At 36.7% G+C, this 19,974-nt stretch overlaps 1 protein-coding gene across 4 annotated transcripts in view; it reads right to left on the bottom strand.

Moving 5' to 3' along the window:
• The window catches only part of RNGTT (RNA guanylyltransferase and 5'-phosphatase), a 407,161-nt gene that overhangs the window by 334,330 nt on the left and 52,857 nt on the right, over positions 1–19,974 (bottom strand). For all 4 annotated transcript variants that reach the window (XM_037843368.1, XM_037843369.1, XM_037843370.1 and 1 more), the window contains exons 5-6: positions 9,019–9,094; positions 7,653–7,893 (exon numbers count right to left, since the gene is read on the bottom strand). In XM_037843368.1, coding sequence (XP_037699296.1) covers positions 7,653–7,893; positions 9,019–9,094 — 317 coding nt within the window. The remainder of the gene's footprint in view (positions 1–7,652; positions 7,894–9,018; positions 9,095–19,974) is intronic.

Here is a 19,974-nt window from a genome sequence, read left to right as displayed (position 1 = left end):
GGATTGTTACTGCTAAGGAGAGGCTACACCTACTTACAATTGTACCCAAGAATCACCCCCAAAGAATCTCTTCTGTTGTCAGATGTGGCCTCTCTCTCAGCAGGTAGACTTGCTGCCCACCCCCTATGTGGGACATGACTCTCAGGAGTATAAATCTTCCAGGCAATGAGGGTCATGACTCCCAAGTATGAGCCTGGACCCCGCATCGTAGGATCGAGAAAGCTTTCTTGACCAAAAGGGGGAAGAGAAATGAAACAAAATGAACTTTCAGTGACAGGGATTTCAAATGGAGTCGAGAGGTCATTCTGGAGGCTATTCTTATGTGTTATACAGATATCCCTTTTTATTTAGTGCATTGGAATAGCTAGAAGGAAATATCTGAAACTGTTGAACTGCAATCCAGTATCCTTGATTCTTGAACATGATCGTATACGTATATACCTTATACGATGTGACCGTGTGATTGTGAAAACCTTGTGGCTCACACTCCCTTTATCCAGTGTCTGGACAGATGAGTAGAAAATTGGGGACAAAAAAAAAATGAATAACGGGGAAAAGAGGAGTCTGGATGTTTTGGGTGCTCTTTTTCACTTTTATTTTTATTCTTATTTTTATTTTTTGGAGTAATGAAAATGTTCAAAAATTAATTGTGGTGATGAATGCACAACTATATGATGATATTAGGAAAAACTGCACACTTTGGATGACCGTAAGGTATGGGAATATATTTCAAAAAAAATTGCATTAAAAAAAAAGTTGTGGGCTACAAAGAATTAATCACTCTTACATTGCCCTTATTAAGTCTCTTCCACCTCAGATCAAAATAAAAAGAAAACGAAAGATTTCCCAACCAAGAAATTGCCAATTACTTATACCTATGCTTCTCATCCACGTCAACTGGTATCACCATCCAAAATGCAAGTCTCTAGCCACCTCTTCTCTTTGATGGCCTTGTCCTCACTGCTTTAGAACTCAACCACCTTGGTTCATCTTATCACTAACCACCTTCCCAAGAATTACAACATAAATTCTAGAATCTCTTTTTCATTAATAAACTTCCCTATAACCTCAATCTTTTCCTTCAACAACCTCTGTACATCTACATCTTAACTAAAAGCTAGCTATTCCCAGGAGAGCACTTCTCTCTTAAGCGAAAGCTACTCATTCACCCATTACCGAAGTGCCTGTTAGCAGAGAACAGTGTAAACCATTCTCCTGTATCCTCCCTGCTTTCTTAACCTCTTTCAAAAGCCTTTCTTCTATTCAGCTATGCCACTCAGGTGTGGTAGAGCAGATCTCCATGACAGGGGCACAGCAAGTCTCTTTTAAGAGCTGCCCTTCTAACCACAAAGATGGAGCCCTGGAAGCCATGTTACATGACATCATAAGATAACATCTCACTCAAGCCAAAGTTGATGGGAGCACAAGTGAACTACTAACTCAATCTGAGCTCATAAGACTCTCTCTGTCCCGGAAATTTGGAACTAGGATTGAGAGACTGGTAGTTAGTCTCTGCATGTGGCTAAAGTTACAACATGTAAGCTGTGAAGCTGTAGGACAGTTACAATCCCCCAGGTAAACAAGAAATCAGAGTCAGTCTCACAGGGACAGAAAGAGTGAGAAGTATGCCACAAATGGAGAGAGACAGAAATAAAAAGGGGAGAGAAACAGAGATGAGAAACAAAGAACAAACAGCAGAAACTAGATTCTAGGCAGCTTTCCAGGTCCAGATTAAAGTACCTTCCTGAAATCTGGCTATGTTCTTGTCCCCCAGGGACTCAATTCCACCCATGTCCTCTTATAATAAATTCCACTTTTTATCTAAGGTAGGTTGAGTTAGTTTCTGTTCCTTGCAACAAAGAGAATCTAAACAAAGATAAAGCTCTATCCTTCAGTATTGACATCCAGTCATTTGCCACATTCATCAAAAGCCATCAGTATTTCTCACCATGCTAACTTCTACCATTATATTGATGACATCAACATCCATGGAGATAATCTGACACATCAAACAACCTAGGCTTCATGGTTCAATAGTTTCATTTTTAATGACCCTCATCTCTGCTCACTTGAGCAACCTGCTCCCATGGCCACATCATTGTCCCCGTCTGCTTTTACTTTTTGATACATCAATTCAACAAACACTGAGTGCTCACAACATTCCAAAGTCAACTCATTCCAATGCCCCTCTTTGACCTTTTTCATTAGATAACTCAGTTCTTTTACTATCACTATGTCTACCTACTCTTCAGTGTCACCCAGACTGATAATCTCTTCACTCTTTCCTTTTCACGTCTAACAGGCCCCCATCCTGACTTTGCTTCCTATTCAGCCTAGATCCTGTAGCTGATTACTTCACTTACTCTTCCCCTTATATCCTCAGTACCCCTTACATCAATCCCAAACTAAACATCCCCAGCCTTGTAACAACTCTACTCCCACACAAGGCAGCTGAAGCTTATGAAGCAACTTAATCTCAGCTGCATCCTCAGTGCCGACAATGAAATTTCCTTCCTCATATTGAAGACCTATTTCTCCATCTGCTCCTGACCTCCATCTTGTATGCAGAAAAGAGTTAATATAGCAGGTCTGATTGTAAGTTTGGCCCCTGGCTGGCATCTGGGAACCTGAGTCTCAGAATCTTCTCAGTCAGTCAATAAGGGTATTTTATTGGCCTAGAATGCTTGTGCAAATAACAGTTTATACTAAACACCTGCTTTCCTTCTATGATTCTGGAATTTTGGTACATGCTAAGTAAACAGTGGCTACCTGACCAGCTTAGCAAAAAACTTCGACACTGAGGCTCTAATGAACTTCCCTTGGGCAAAAACATCACACACATGTTGCTGCATTTTCATTCCTGGAGGACAAATAAGAACTATGTGACCCCTCATGAGGAGAGAACAAAAGGAAGCCTGCACATTAATTCCTCCAGACTTCACCTGAATGTATTCCCTTATGATACATCTGTTTTTAAGTCTTAGCCATAAGTAGAAATATATGATGCATCCCCTGAGCCTTCTGGCAAATCTCCAAAAGTAGAGGTGGCACTGGGGACCAAGTACTTTGACTCCGCTTTCTTATCATCCTTTAAACTCCTTAAAATCACTAGTTTGATGCAGCCCTATTGAACATCAGAAAATAATCCTCAAATGATCACTTTCTATGTACTTGTCGTCTCCAATATATCATATTGTTAAATCACTTATATGTAACTAAACTATTTTTCATATTTTATATTTCTTTGTCTTTTTGGCTACATACTGGAAGAATTCCTTAGTTAGATCCTCCAGCTTGATAATTAAGCCAGAACTAACTTAATTTTGCTATTCCACCCACCCACTGAGGTTTATTTTTATTTTTAATCTTGATTATCATTTCCAGAAGAATCTCTAACTTGTTCTTTTTCACAATGGCCTGCCATTGTTTTATGTATTTCTTCCATCTTCTAAAAAAAAAGTTCTGTTTGCTATATTAACTGTTTCCCTTGGGTGTTAGTTTAAAAGAATGAGGTAATGCTATATGTACAAAGAAAAGAAGTCTGAGTAAGAAAAAAATAAGTTGCAGAAAAATGCATTAACATTTTTTAAAGGGGGGAAGGGTGGGAAGTAGGGTCTAAACTGAATATACATATGTAAATACATAGAAAAATTAGTATCTAGAAAGATAACCAGCAAGTAGAGAGTAATTGGAGTAGGAAGAGATAACCACTTTTTACTCTATATACTTCTAGATGTTTCCAATCCTATTTTACAAAGAACATGGATCCTTATGTCATTTGTATAACATTTTGAATTAAATAAATAATAATAAGTAAATGGGAGCAATAATTTTTAAGAAGACAAACATGCCAGTAGTATGAAAGCTGAAGGCTAAGTAATGTTTCTTCAGTTTTAAATTTTCTTTAATGTTATTATATTACTTTTATAAGTAAACATATTTAACAATTTCAGTATTTACTAGTTATGTTTTTTAAAAAAGAGGGAAAACTACCATAATGCTACATAAGGATTTAGAATTTCTTTTCGTAACACTGCCTTTGGGATTATAAACACAAATACTCTCAAAAAATCAACATCCCTTCACTGTCAGAAATCAAACAGCACCTACCTATTTAGACCAATTTTGCAGCCATGAGGAAAAGCCTGGATAAAATGTTTACAAGCACTTGCTTGAAAGCACCAGAGATGAAGAAAGGCAGTAAGGATTCTGAGGGGTCAAGAATTCAGAGAGAAGGGAAGCCCAGAGAAGTGAGCTAGACATCTGGTACAGCTTTTCCCCTCTAGGACTTTCTTCGCAAGGCATTGTTTTAAAAATGACATCTGGGAGGCTAAGAAGCTGAACAGAGCTTTCAGCAATTTTGTAGGACTGGGGAAACAAAAACTGACATTTCAGGCCACCAAGAAAAAGGAGCACTGTTTAACATTCCAAGCTTTTAGGTTGGGATCTGCAAAAGACTACACCCTAGAAGTAAGAGTGAACCAAAAAAAAGACCAGCCTGCAAAAACTAAAGCCCAGCTTCCAAACAATTTGATCTCTGAATGAAGATGATCTATTCCTAGTTCCTGTCAAGAAACAAAAGTATATCCTCTCTGAAGGAAGATAACATGATGCAGAGCTTTAAATTATTTCCACAATTTTTCATATGTAATGTCTAGTATTTAATCAAATAACCAGGTATACAAAAAAACTATAACTGACTAGAATTCAAAAGGACATGAGAAGAAGAAAAATGGTCACAGGAGACCCACATAGATTTACCTGAAACAGGCTTTAAAATAACTGGGATTAATATGTTCAAAAACTTAAATGACAAATGAAGAATTCCAGCAAAGAACTGGGAAAAAGTGAAAATTCTAAAAGTAAAAATAAAATAAATGAAATTATGGAAAAAAATGGATGAGCTTTTAAAAACAGCTTACACAAAGCTAAAGAGGGAATTAGTAAACTGGAAAGATAGGTTAGAAGAAAATACCTAGACTCCAAAATAAAGAAACAAAAAAGAGAAAATACAGAAAAAAACATGAGACAGTTAAAAAAAAAAAAAAAAAAGAGTATTGTATAAATGAAATGCCAAAAGGAGAGGAGAGAGAATGGATCAAAAACTACATTTGCAGAGATAATGGCCAAGAATTATCTAAAACTAATTTAAAAAGAAAAAAAAATCCAGCCATAGATACAAGAATCACCACAAAAAGCAAGAAGGAAAATTACAAAGAAAATCACAAGTAGGGAACATGATAAAATTGCTAAAAACCAAAAAGAAAACGAAATCACCTTCAAAGAAGCAACAATAAGACTGTAGACTTCTCAACAGAAATGGATTAGGGAATGATATCTCCAAACTGCTGAAAGAAATAATTGCCAACCCAGAATTCTATATTCAGAAGAAACATTCTTCAAAAATAATGGCAAAAAGAAAACAATTTTCACACAATCAAATACCAAGGGACTATATCACAACAAACTTGAACTAATGAAATATTAGTTCTTCAGGTAGAACGAAACGATCCCAAATGGGAAAACAAAAATACAGGAAAGAATGAAGAGCACCAGAAAGAGAAAATATGTAGGTAAAGCTAATAAATACTAACTGCACAAAATAATAATAATAATAATAATAATAATAATAATAATACCATCTTTGGGGTTTAAAATATATAGGGAATTAAAATAAGATCAGAGAGGGCAAGAAGAGGTAAATGGAATTCAAGAGATCTACAATCTTGCACTATGTAAAATGTGACAAAAGTATTAATATATCTTACACTTTAAAAAGTCAAAGATTCAAAAAGTCTTGGTTAACCACAAAAAAAAAAATAGTAAAAAAAAAAAAAAATGTGTAACTAACAAGCAGTGGGTTGAAAGGGATGGAATAATAAAAATGAATTAACCATAAACAGAGCAAGAAAGGAAGCTAAAAAGAACAAGTTAGTCAAGTTTAATCTAATTATATCAGTATACTAAATGTATACGGACGAAATACTCCAATAAGGCAAAAACTGTTACCTGGAAAAATAAAATCCAGCAACATGATGCTTATAAGACACATAACTTAAAGGATAAAGAAAGAAGGATAAAAGAATAAAAACAGATATTCCATTCAAACATATCCAAAAGAAAACTTTTGCAACTATACCAGTACCAGATATTTCACAATGATGAAAGTTAACACACTGTGAATATAAAATCTTTTACACATATTTGCATGTATCAAATACCATCTCAAAATACACAAAGCAAAGCCTGACAGAACTACAATGAGAAACAGATAAACACAATCAGAGTGGGGAATTTTTCATATGCTCCTTTTAGTAATCGATAAAACAAAATGGGAAAAAGTAGGTTTGGGATTTATTTTAAATATCATATTTATTTTCCCTAAAGAAGCATGCCCACCTTGGCTGTTCTTCTCTTAATGTTGCTGGAGTTATTTGCAACTACATAGATTTAACAGTATTTTGCAAAATAAAATAGACGTCATTTTAAAGATCCTTTCCACTGGCCAAAAAAAAAAAAAACCCTCAAAATTTACCCCATTTTGCACAATAATAACTTACTCGTTTTAAACACTTTTATACAACCAAATACCATACCATAATTCAAAAACACATTAAGCATATGTTCATAGCTAATATTATTCTTAATAAAAATTAAATTTCTTTACAAAAATAATGACATAAGAGAGGGTACATCTGTATTACATGCTGTGCTATTTATTAGACATTTATGTGATTCTTATTTTTCTATATATGTGATTCAGCAATTTGAGACATCTAATCCGGGAAATAATGAGTTAGACTAAAAGGATATTAAATGATTTCGAAATTATTTCTACATTTCAAAGCAATTTACACTTCTTACTGGCCTTACAGCCTTGAAGTTTGATGTGGTAAATACATAGTTAAAACAATGTTTTTTGAACAAGGGAAATATTTTTAAGCCCAAAATAACTGTATAGGACTTATTTAAAACAATCAAGGCATTGTCTTCCTTGCCTGTGAGCTGTGATATTTACTCTTAACCATTATTTCCCACACACCACTTAATTATTAACTTTATTAGCACTTAATTACCTCCCATACTTTTCCTAACTTTCCCTTTTGGCCTACACCATATACTTGTGTATGTAACTACAATGAGTACTTTTCCTCTCGACTTCCCTACCCCTCATGCCCTTAAGAAAATATTTTGTGTGAGGCCAAGAAAATTAATGAGGGTTGGATAGAGAAGAAGTGACAGTCAACTTTATGGAAAATAAGAAAACACCACCTTTAGGGAAGGGCAGGAAGAGAAGAGGGGGCAGAATGCATATGTAAAGTTATTTTAACTATGTGCCAATGTTGTAAAGCATTAGTAAAAATTCTAACTAGATACTTAATAGGACTCTTACAATACTTGCAAAAGAAATAGTAAATTCTCAATATAATATCTAAGAATTCTTTGTTTTACCTAAGAAAAAAACAGAATGAATTTACTAACTGCAATCTTTCTCTTAGAATAAACAGACTCATGGCTATCAGGAATCTATAGAAATACAAAGAAACAACCTTACAAACCAGGCTGAAGAAACATGGCCTACATTCCATTTTCACAAATCTCTATAATCTTGTAGAAGAAAAACGTAAAGACTATACATTTTTAAACATTACCAGTTTTAACCGTTCTTTTCTCCTTTTGCCAAAAGAAGCACTTGACCCAGGTTCTGATTCCTTTTTTCCATCCTCATCCTCATCTTCATCCTCATCATCCTCAAAACACCAATCTGGCAACAGAGGTGGGGGTGGTGCTTCCTCTATATCACCATAGCGACGAAAAAGTTCTTTCAAATAATCACCCTTATAGATTCCTGGTGGTCTGGCTTGAGCAAAAGTAGCAACTGCTGCTTCAATACTACGGAAAATAAATAAACACCATACAATTTCCTCACTACTCTCCATTTATGCAGACTTATCAAAACTAACTTATTATATTTAAGCACCATATGAAGTAAAATAGAGGTTTATAAAATGGACAAATTACAGGCCCCACTGTCAAGGCACTCTATTTAAGGGACAAATTCATTCTGAAAGCGTTTTACTATAAAGCAGATTGATAATTCCTAAACTCTAGAGGCAAACTGCTATGACTGTATAAGAGTAAAGAGATCTGGATAGGGTCTGTGAAGAAGGCAGAATTTGAATAAAGTCTTGAAGGTTGAGGTCTGACTCCAAGGAAAAACAGAAGTCAAAGAAATGCAAATAGCAATGTAAACAAAAGTAAAAGCATGTTGGTTTTTCAGGAAACCTCCAAGAGACCCAGGCAAGGCAATAAGACTATATAGGTCATTCAGAGAGAGGCCATGCACAGTTGAGTTATAGGAGTCTGGGATCACTGGGTAAAGGATCTGAATGGCCAGAGCTGGAAATGCTGCAGTAGAGAACCACTGAGGTTAAAGGAAAAGGGAAAGGTACAATCAAATGTGTACTTCATCTTATTAGATGCAGAGAAGGGTCTGCTGTGTGAAAGCCTTTGTAAACATAAACAATGACCTATTGCTCAGTCAATGAGAAAATTAAGTTAATATCCCATTCTCTTAGGAATTTCGAGTAATGAAGGTTCTAATCTCTCAGGACCTAAAAATACCTGACTTCACAAATACAGGTGCTCAATAAAGACATCCTAATTGTTTCAATGCAATACACCTGTCACAAAAATACCCCCTGCATAGCATGGTAAGTTTTCACTGTTACTCAACTGCTATGAAAAAAATTTTATTAAAAAGGAAAACAACAGTAATAGTAACTTCCAAAGCCGAATACAAAAGCAAACTATTGGGAGAACCGATCTCTAGAAATTCTGTAAAAACGAGAAAAATCCGGAAAAATAATACATAACATATGGGATACATAAGCGCACAATTTAAGTGCTACTGAGTTCACCAAAAACTTGGCAAAATAAATGCTGAAACTAAAATATCAACACAAAAGTTTTTAATTACTAATTATATCCTTATCCATTATAATAGGAAACAAATACCTCCAATCCATTTTCTCCACCAAAAAGGCACATATGAGGAAACCAGTGCGGTTGAAACCATGGGTACAATGAACACCTAGAAAATAAAGCAGCTTTGGTTTAAAAATAAATAAATCACTTCAGATGCCACATTTACTTTGAAATTCCAACCTATAATCAAAACATTTAAATAACATATAATTTTATTAAATAACTACTTAAAAAAACTTGTAACAACCTATTATATAACTACTATCAGTTTAAGTTCCTTCGAGTCTAATTTATAGCACGAGCTGGGAGATTAAATGTAATATATTGTTTTATTGGTTTAAAACTCTCTCTACTATCAAAAGATTTCTCTTAACTAAAAGATACCAAGTATTTTAAATAAGAAACTATTTTTACCACATACACAAGTCTAACAGACAAACACACACACAAACACACACTTCCAACCCATAGACTTTGAGTAATTTTTCCATTAATAGGATGGTCATCTTTCTGATCAATGACACGCATTTGCAAGATAGTCAAATCATATTAAAAGAAAATCCAAAACCTAGAACAAAGCAATTAGTGGAAAATAAACTAATCTGGGGTTTGAGATTAGTTGAATGAAACCAAACAAAACGACTGGCTACAGAAAATAACTGATTGACGGATACATAATAAAAGAAAACTACTCTGAAGTTCTCTAAAAACCCAATGACTCTTTCTGTGCCAGTTCAATGTATTATGTCCCCCAAAACGCCATTATCTTTGATGCAATCTTGTGTGGGCAGACATATTAGTGCTGATTAGATTTTGGAATCCTTTGGGTGTTTCCATGGAGATGTGATTCAATCAACTGTGGACAAGCCCTCTGACTGGATGATTTCCATGGAGGTGTTGCCCCACCCATTCAGGGTGGGTCTGAATTAAATTACAGGAGCACTATATAAGCTCAGACAAAAGGAGCAAGCTTGCTACAGCCAAGAGGGACACTTGGACAAACACACAGACGTTGAGAGAGAAGCTGCAGATGAGAGACAGTTTGAAGACGGCCACTGAAAGCAGACTCTTGCTCTGGAGAAGCTAAGAGAGGACAAATGCCCCAAGAGCAACTGAGAGTGACATTTTGAAGAGGAGCCGTGGCCTAGAGAGGAACATCCAGGGAGAAAGCGATTTTGAAACCAGAACTTGGAGCAGACGCCAGCCACGTGCCTTCCCAGCTAACAGAGGTTTTCTGGACGTCATTGGCCATACTCCAGTGAAGGTATCCAATTGTTGATGAGTTACCCTGCACACTTTATAGCCTTAAGACTATAACTTTGTAACCAAATAAACCCCCTTTATAAAAGCCAATCCATTTCTGTTGTTTTGCATCCTGGCAGCATTAGCAAACTAGAACACTTTCCCAATTCACTTTTTGAAGAAAGAAACCTGCTGAGAAAAGCAAATTTACTTTTCCTAAACCGTCTTTCAACACACATCCAAGAACAGTGTGATCTCACCTCTGTATTCTGAAGACTTGCAAATAAACTTCATAAAATTCCCAAAATGACTAATTTAAATTCCATTTTTTAAATCATTTTGAATTACCTTGAAAACATGGTGGAGGCAGGACAAGATGGTGGCACAGGGAGATGTCAAATTTAGTTAGTCCTCTAGAGCAACTAGTAAATAGCCAGGAATAAGTAATAAATAGTCTGGAACAACTGTTTGGGGGACATCCATAACTGGACATACACCATACACCAGTCTGGAATGGGTGAAAGGACCAAGGCCACAGCGTAGAACTGTAAGAAAAGCCTCCAAAACTGGGAAGGCAGTGCCCCTCCCTCAATGGCTCGGCAGGCTGAGTTGGAACCTGTGGGAATAAGAAGCGGTCTGTGCTAGGAGCAAGGGAAGGTAACTCAACCAAGCTACAAATGTAGTTTTAATTAATAAATTTGGACTACTGAATATAAGCTAGGAGAACGAATATACCTGGAGAAAGCAGGAAAGGCACCCTGAGGTCTCTCACAGCAGAGAGGAGGCAGGAGAACTGATGGAAAAAAATAGTAATAAATAAATAAATAAAAAGAGGCTTTTGGAGATGGCTGAACTCAGAATACTGGAAAACAGCTGTGTCCAAAGAAAAGGGGCACACAGAACCAGGTACCAGCTCTGGTTAACTGGCGAAACTGAGGGGCTGAGAACTGGATCTGAAAAAGGGGTTTCTTTCTTTTTTCTTTTTTTTCTCCCATTCTAAGTAGCTCATTAGAGAAAGCTTCGGGCATTTTCAATTGTCAGCCCTCACTCAGGCAAGAGTGGAGTTAAGAGAGTCAGAGAGTCAAAGGAGGAAGTCAAGTGAAGGTGATAATTCCCTAAAGGGCTTATCTTTCCTAAGAAAAGGGGGGTGGTGCCCAGCTGAAGCAGCTGCCCTCCCTCAGAGAATACAGACCCCAGGGCCTGGGAGAAAAAAACAAAAATAAAAACAGCTTAAGCTTGGCTTCTGACACCCTCAGCCCCTGGCTGGGACAGGGTCTGCTGAGAATTAAAGGCACCACACCTCTTTACACCAGTGGGGAGCTGCAGGGTGACAAGCGCCACCTGCTGGGCAGGCTAGAAAAAGCACAGAGTCTAGAGGCCTCACAGGAATGTCTGGAAACCTGCTGGGTCTCATCCTCAGGGAAAACAGATACTGATTACACCCTCCTTTGAAGACCTAGGCCCGTCTGGTCTGGGAAAATGTGGTCTGGGTAATCAAGGAAACCAGATGCCTAGACAACAAAAAATTATGAGTCACACTAGGAAAAACAAAGACATGGCCCAGTCAAAGGAAGAAGCTTACATTTCAAAAGAGATACAGGAGTTGAAACAACTAATTAAATATCTTCACACAAATATGTTAAATCAAATCAATGAGGAAAATGTGGCAAAAGAGATGAAAGATGTAAAGAAGACACTGGGTGACCATAAAGAACTCCTAAGCTTGAAAAAACAAATGGCAGAACTTATAGGAATGAAAGACACAATGGAAGAGATGAAAAACACAATGGAAACATACAACAGCAGATTTGAAGAGGTAGAAGAAAGGATTCATAAACTGGAGGCAGGATAGCTGAAATCCTACACATGAAAGAACAGATAGGGAAAACAATGGAAAAATATGAGCAGCATTTCAGGGAAGTGAATGACAACATGAAGTGCACAAATATACGTGAAAATTTCCCATATCTTATGAAAGATATAAAATTACAGTTCCAAGAAGCACAGTGTACCCCAAACAGAATATATCTGAACAGACCTACTCCAAGACACTTAATAATCAGATTATCAAATGTCAAAGACAAAGAGAGAATTCTGAAAGCAGCAAGAGAAAAGTGATCCATCACATATAAAGGAAGCTCAATAAGACTAATGCAGATCTTAGTAGTAACTATGGAGGCAAGAAGGCAGTGGTAGGATATATTTAAGATACTGAAAGAGGAAAACTGCCAGCCAAGAATTCTCTATCTGGCAAAACTGTCCTTCAAAAATGAGGGAAAGTTTAAAATATTTTCAGACAAACAGACACTGAGAGAGTCTGTGAACAAGATACTTGCTCTACGGGAAATACTAAAGGGAGCACTACAGGCAGATAGGGAAAGACAGGAGGGAGAGGTTTGGAAGGCTAGGTGCATGTATGACACTGGAAAGAAAGATAGAAGATAAAGACTGGGACTGTATAACTTAGTGAAACCTAGAGTGGTCAACGATGGTGATTAAGTGTACTAATATAAGAATGTTTTTACATAAAGAAGAACAAATGAATGTCAACATTGCAAGGTGTTGAACATTGGATGGTATAGGGGAAAAAAATACAATCAATGCAAACTAGAGTCTATAGATAACAGGAACATTGTAATATACTTCCACTAATTGTAATAAAGGCACTATACCAAAGATAAATGTCTAAAAGACGGGGATATTAAGGAGTGGTATGGGATTCTTGCTGTTGTTCTTGTATGACCTTTCCATTATATTTTATTTTTTCTCCTACCTTTTATTTTTTTATTCCTCATTTTTTTTCTCCACTCTTCCTTCTTCTTTGCGGTAGAAATGGAAATATCCTCATATAGACTGTGGTGGTAAATGCATAACTATGTGATTATACCAGGAATCATTGATTGTTCACTTAAGATGGAATGTATGGTGTATGAATAAAACTGTTTAAAAAAAAAACACAGGGATACAGTGCTGGAGTAATTGTGCAGAGAGGGATGCACCTATTCACTGTTGGTAGGGAAGTAGAATGGTGTACCTCATCTGGAGGGCAGTGTGGTGGTTCTACACAAAGCTAAGTATGGCTTTGTCATATGGTCCTGCAACCCTGTTATTGGGTGTATACTTGGAGGAACTAAGAGCGGGGACACAAGTGGACATTTGCACATTGGTATTTGTGATGGCAGTATTCATGACTTGCAATGGATGGAGGTGGCCTAAGGGTACATCAATTAATAAACAGAATGGTGAACCATGGTATATAGACACAAGAGAATACTGAGTGGTGGCAAGAAGGAATCAAGTTGTGAGGCATGCAACTAGGTGAATGGACTTTGAGGATAACAGGTTGAATGAAATAAGCCAGAAACAAAAAGACAAACATTATAATGTCTCACTAATATGGACTAACAATAATGTGCAAACTCTGGAATTGAATCTGGGAGCATGGGTTATTAGGGGAAGGCTTATTGTAAAGGTTCTTGGATTGTAAGCTCGTACACCAGAAACATCTATTCATGAGTTGTAATGGTTATTTCTAAATTCTGAGATGCCGAGCTGTTTGTCTGTGACCTAGTCAGTCCCTGGAGCTTCCGGTGTCTGTCTGGCACCTGGGACTCGGAATCAGATTTCAGCAGCTGTTGAGTGTCAGCATTGCCCCATGAAGCAACTATTAAAGGGCCAAAATGGAGATCAGGCTTTGACTGGACATATGAACAAAATGGACTTGGTTGAGACTGGGGTAGATCAGACTAAAGGGTAGAGGATGATATTGACTATGTTTTAAAACTTTGGCTTCTGTATGGCACCAAAGGAAGAGGTGTTTATTTGGTGAAAAATCTGTATTTTCTGTAGCACACTATATAATTTAACTTGTATGGTCAGTTTACTCAAATACATAATTACATGGAACCTTGAAAAGGGAGTAAGATCGGGTTGGTTTATACAGGTTAGTGTGATGCCCCAATACATTCCAGAGTAATTTGCAAAGCCCCCTTGAGGGAATGGGGGAAAATTGGATATATTAAACTTCCCCACCTGGGGAATTCCTGATATTCTCACAAGCATTGGGGACTACCAGTTTGGTAGGCTGAGCCCTCAATCATGGGGCTTACCCTTACTATGCTTGTTATTGCAAAGGAGAGGCTAAGCCTACTTACAATTGTGCCTGAGAGTCACCCCTAAAGAACCTCTTTTGTTGCTCAGATGTAGCCTCTCTAAGCCAACTCAGCAGGTGGACTTGCTGCCTTCCCCCCTATGGTGGGACTTGACTCCCAGTGGTGTAGGTCTCCCTGTTGACATGGGACATGACTCCCAGGGATGAACTTGAACCCGGCATCGTAGGATTGAGAAAGCCTTCTGAACCAAAAGGGGGAAGAGAAATGAAACAAAGTTTTAATGGCTGAGGGACTAGAGTCGAAGGTCATTCTGGAGGTTACTCTTATGCATTAAATAGATATCTCTTTTTACTTTTTAGTATATTAGAATAGCTAAAAGGAAATATCTGAAACTGCTGAACTACAATCCAGTATTCTTGATTCTTGAAGACAAGTGCATAACTATATAGCTTATACAGTGAGACCATGTGATCGTAAAAACCTAACAGCTCACACTCCCTTTATCCAGTGTATGGACAGATGAGTAGGAAAAAACTGAGGAAAAAAAGTAACTGAGTAATAGTGGGAGAAAAGGGTTATGGGATATTTTGGGTGTTCTTTTTTACTTTTATTCTTATTCTTATTTTTACTTTCATTCTTTGGAGTAATGAAAATATTCAAAAATTGCTTGTGATGAATGCACAACTATATGATGATACTGTAAACAACTGATGTACACTTTGGATGATTGTATGGTATGTGAACATATTTCAATAAAATCTCAATAAAAATTTTCATTTACAAAAACAGACTATCATGGACCATAAGTGTAAGTAACAAAGCTGAGAGTGAGTACAGCTGAAAGACGAAGATTAGAGTCACATATGTCACCAGAAGTAAAGCTACAGAATATAAACTGGGACTATATAACTCAGTGAAAGCTAGAATGGATGATGATGGTGGTTAATTGCACAAATATAAGAAAGTTCCTACATGAATTATAAAATGTAGGTCACTATTACAAAGAGTTAATAAGGTGGTATATGGGAAAAAATATAATTAATGCAAACTAAGGTCTATAGTTAGCAGTAACACTGTAATATTCTTTCATTAATTGTAACAAAGAACCATACAAAAGCTAAAAGTCAATAATAGGAGGAAATAAGGGGTAAGGGTTTTTTTTTTCCCAGAAGATATGAGAATATTCTCTTATTAACTGTGGTGATGAATGCATAACTATGTGATTATACCAAGGGCCATTGATTGTACACTTTGGATGGATTGTATGGAGTGTGAATAAAACTATTTAGAAAGAAAGAAAGATTTGTTTTTACAAGAAATTAAAAAAATACATTACGCCAGAAAAAAAAAATGGTGGCTATCATTAACATGACAACTTTGCAGACAGGTTAACTCACGCTCCTACAGACTTCCAAATGAAACTTTCCCTGTCATTTCTGTTTAACTAGAGGATATATTGACATTTACTATATGTTTATTTTTTAGGTTATCCTTTATAAACTACTATTCTCTGTGTATATAGATCACCCTGATAGAATGCAACCAAAATCAAATATAGAAATAAACTAAAAACTAGATTATAGAACTTCTAAAAAACATATAAAATATTTGCAACCCTGGGGTACGAAAAGACTTCTTAGAGAAAATACAAAAAGCAAGAAATAAAAGGAAATATTGAACAATTGTACTACAACCAAATTTTAAACATTTTGTCTTTGAAACACACTGTTAAAAAAATAAAAACACCAGCCACAGAAAATACTTGCAATACACATATTTGACACAGAATTTGTATCTAGAATATACAAAGAACTCTTACAACTCAATAATAAAACAAACAACCCCATTTTTTTAAAACTGGGCAACTCCCCCCTATGTGGGATCAGACACCCAGGGGAGTGAATCTCCCTGGCAACGTGGATTATGACTACCGGGGAGGAATGTAGACCTGGCATCGTGGGACGGAGAACATCTTCTTGACCAAAAGGGGAATGTGAAAGGAAATGAAATAAGCTTCAGTGACAGAGAGATTCCAAAAGGAGCCAAGAGGTCATTCTGGTGGGCACTCTTAAGCACAATTTAGACAACCCTTTTTAGGTTCTAAAGAATTGGGGTAGCTGGTGATGGATACCTGAAACTACCAAACTACAACCCAGAACCCATGAATCTCGAAGACAATTGTATAAAAATGTAGCTTATGAGGGGTGACAATGGGATTGGGAAAGCCATAAGGACCACACTCCACTTTGTCTAGTTTATGGATGGATGAGTAGAAAAATAGGGGAAGGAAACAAACAAACAGACAAAGGTACCCGTGTTCTTTTTTACTTTAATTGCTCTTTTTCACTTTAATTATTATTCTTGTTATTTTTGTGTGTGTGCTAATGAAGGTGTCGGGGATTGATTTAGGTGATGAATGTACAACTATGTAATGGTACTGTGAACAATCGAATGTACGATTTGTTTTGTATGACAGCGTGGTATGTGAATATATCTCAATAAAATGAAGATTTAAAAAAAAGTCAAAAAAAAAAAACTGGGCAAAAGATATGAACAGACATTTTACAAAAGAAAATATGCAAATAGCTAAGAAGCACAAAAAAAAGATGCTCAACATCATTGTCAGGAAAATGCAAATTAAAGCCACAATGAGATTCCACTACACACTCATCAGAATGGCTAAAGTAAAAAAGACTGACAATACCAAGTGTTGGAAAAGATTCAGAGGAACTGGAACCTTCATACACTGCTGATGGAAATATCAAATGGCACAACCTACTTTGGAAAACAGATTGACAGTTTCTTTAAAAGTTAAACATCCACCTACCAAACAGACCAGTCATTTCATTCCTGGTTATTTACCCAAGAGAAATAAAAACATACATCCATACAAATACATATATACAAAGACAAATGTCCACAACACAAAAACAAATGTAAATAGCAATTTTATTCATAATGACCAAAAGCTAGAAACATCATACATATATATCACCAAGTAAATGGATAAAGAACATGTGGTATATCTATACAATCAATACTACTCAACTGCAAAAAAGAACAACTACTAATAAATGCAATGAAGATGAATTCAAAACCATTATGCTGCATAAAAATCAGATAACAAAAAAGCACATATATTTACATTTATATAAAATTGTAGAAAATGCAAACTAATCTATAGTGACAGAAAGTGACTGATCTACGACAAAAGGTTGAAAGGATGGATTACAAAGGGGCATGAGATGCAAATGTTGTGAATCTCAGTCATAATTTCATACATATCTATATCTGTCAAAACTCATCAAATTGTACACTTTAAATGAATGCAGTTTATTTTATATAAATTATCTCAATAATGCTGATAAAAAAAGAAATAAAATAGCTGCCAAAGTGAGAGGCTGATACAAGTCTATAATTGGCATTAATCACATATACCAAGTATTAGTATTCATCAGCATGGCCTTGTTCTCAGCAACTGACTTCACGAAAAATAAATTATATAAAGTTAACACATTTAAAATACAGTATGCACATCCCATCATAGTGGCAAAATGAAACACTTCAGGGCTCTAACCCCAAGAAGCTTTGAACAACCAGCAAAAACTGAAAGAAACATCTTTATCAAGTCTCCAGAAAACAGTTAAAGGACTGCGGTACCAGGGCGAGTGCAGTCAAGGAAAAGGCTTCTTAAAAGCAGTAGGGTCTTTTGGTAACCTGGTTGGCTCCCTCCCTGTCCTCTCACCAGCTCAGCATGGAGCTGCCCACACTCCCAGTACAGATCTCTGGTCTTGGTTCCAGAGAGAGCCAAGTAACACTCATGCAAATACTGGGATCATGTATGTCTGACCCAATCTGTCTGGTAATGCCTGAAGGATTCACCATCCCATAACTTGCCCTGAATGTAGAAGGGAGCTCATAGAACTCTCCAAAAGAACACTATAGGAAAGTAGTCAAGTTGTGCTGATTGAGCAAGGGGCATACAACGCAGTGCACAGAACTTTGAAAACACTGTTTCCCCTGCATAGAGTGCAGTGCCCAGAACCTTGAAAAACCTGTTAACTGGGGAAAAGGGGACACTTGTAACCATGTAAATGGGGAAATTCCCAGGGCCACAAGTACATGCCTAAACCAGGACATATTCACAGAAAGGATCAGGGAGGCCCCTACACTTTGGCCTGGAGCTACTCTCATGCAACCCATTGTATGGATAAGTCCTGAAGGAGAGCACATGCACAAATCAATCTGCAAAGGCTGGGAATATTGTATTGTATTGTATTGTATTGTACTGTATTGTTTTTATTTTATTTTATTTTATTTATTTTTTTGTTAGCTCTGGCATTCAAGGAAAACTCAGTTATAACACTAGCTAGATACAAGCTTAAGGAACAGACTGCAGAGTCTAAATTCTGGTGATAACACATTAAAATATCAAACTATCCAGGTTTCATCAAAGGTTACAAAACACAAAAAAAAACAGGAAGCAATGGCCCAGAAAAGGAGAATATTGAGGCATTAGAAAACTATCAGTGAAGAGGATCAGATCTGGGACATTCCAGACAAACACATTTTAAAAAGACCCTAAATGTGCTCAAAGAGCTAAAAGAAAACATAGACAAACTAAAGGAAATCAGGAAAACAATAGAGGGACACAAATATTCATTTCAATAGAGAAACAGAAATTATGCAAAGGAACAAACAGAGCTGAAGACCAAAGCAATAGAAATTTAAAAATCCCCGGAACAGTTCAACAGCAGATTGGAGCTGAGAGAAGATCAGTGAACTGATAAAACAACCGATATCATTCAATCTGAGAAGCAAAAACAGGAAGAATTGTAAGAAAGGGATAAGTTTAGTTTTCATATAGAGACAGCATGGAATAAGGAAAATGGAGGCAGAACCAGCTTAAACAAGCCCTATGGTAAAGGGAAGAAAGAGAATCTATGTTAGCTCCTTATATGGAAAAGTAACCATGGTTACTGGAATGTAAAGAGATATGAGGTAAAATCAGAGGCGGGAACTCCCAGCAAAAAAATTTTAAACTGAACTCTCTCGGATAGGCTGACCAGTTCAAAATCTCAATAATGAGCTAGTTGGCTCTCTTGGATAGGCTGTACAAATTAAAATCTCAAAGATGAATTAGTTAGTTCTCTCGGATAGGCTGTAACCTCTGTAGTACCCAGTCAATGGGGAAACGGGAGGGACTCACGCATTAGGAGTAGGAGATTTAAAGATCGCCATTCTCTTCCTCTGGCGCACCAGCCTACGTTTTTGGCTGTGCGTCCTTTCTTGCAAGATCGTAAATAAATTCTTTTCTCCTCCAGAACTGGGTGAGCATTTTTTGTATAATGCTTGTTTCTAACAGAATGAAGAAAAGTGAACAGAGCCTGAAGAACCTACGGACACCATCAAGCACACCAATATATGTATTAGAGGACTTCCAGAAGGAGAAGCGAGAGAAAGGGGCAGAGAGAATATTCAAACATCCCAAATTTAATGAAATACATGAATAGGCACATCCTAGACGCTCAACAAACTCCAAACAGACACATGCCACAGCATATTATAATCAGACTGTCAAACACCAAAGATAGAGAGAGAATTCTGAAAGCTGTAAGAGAGAAGCAACATA

Source organism: Choloepus didactylus, chromosome 7 (genome assembly GCF_015220235.1).
Source record: "Choloepus didactylus isolate mChoDid1 chromosome 7, mChoDid1.pri, whole genome shotgun sequence".
Classification (NCBI taxonomy): domain Eukaryota; kingdom Metazoa; phylum Chordata; class Mammalia; order Pilosa; family Megalonychidae; genus Choloepus; species Choloepus didactylus.
This window is presented reverse-complemented; position numbering and strand designations above follow the sequence as displayed.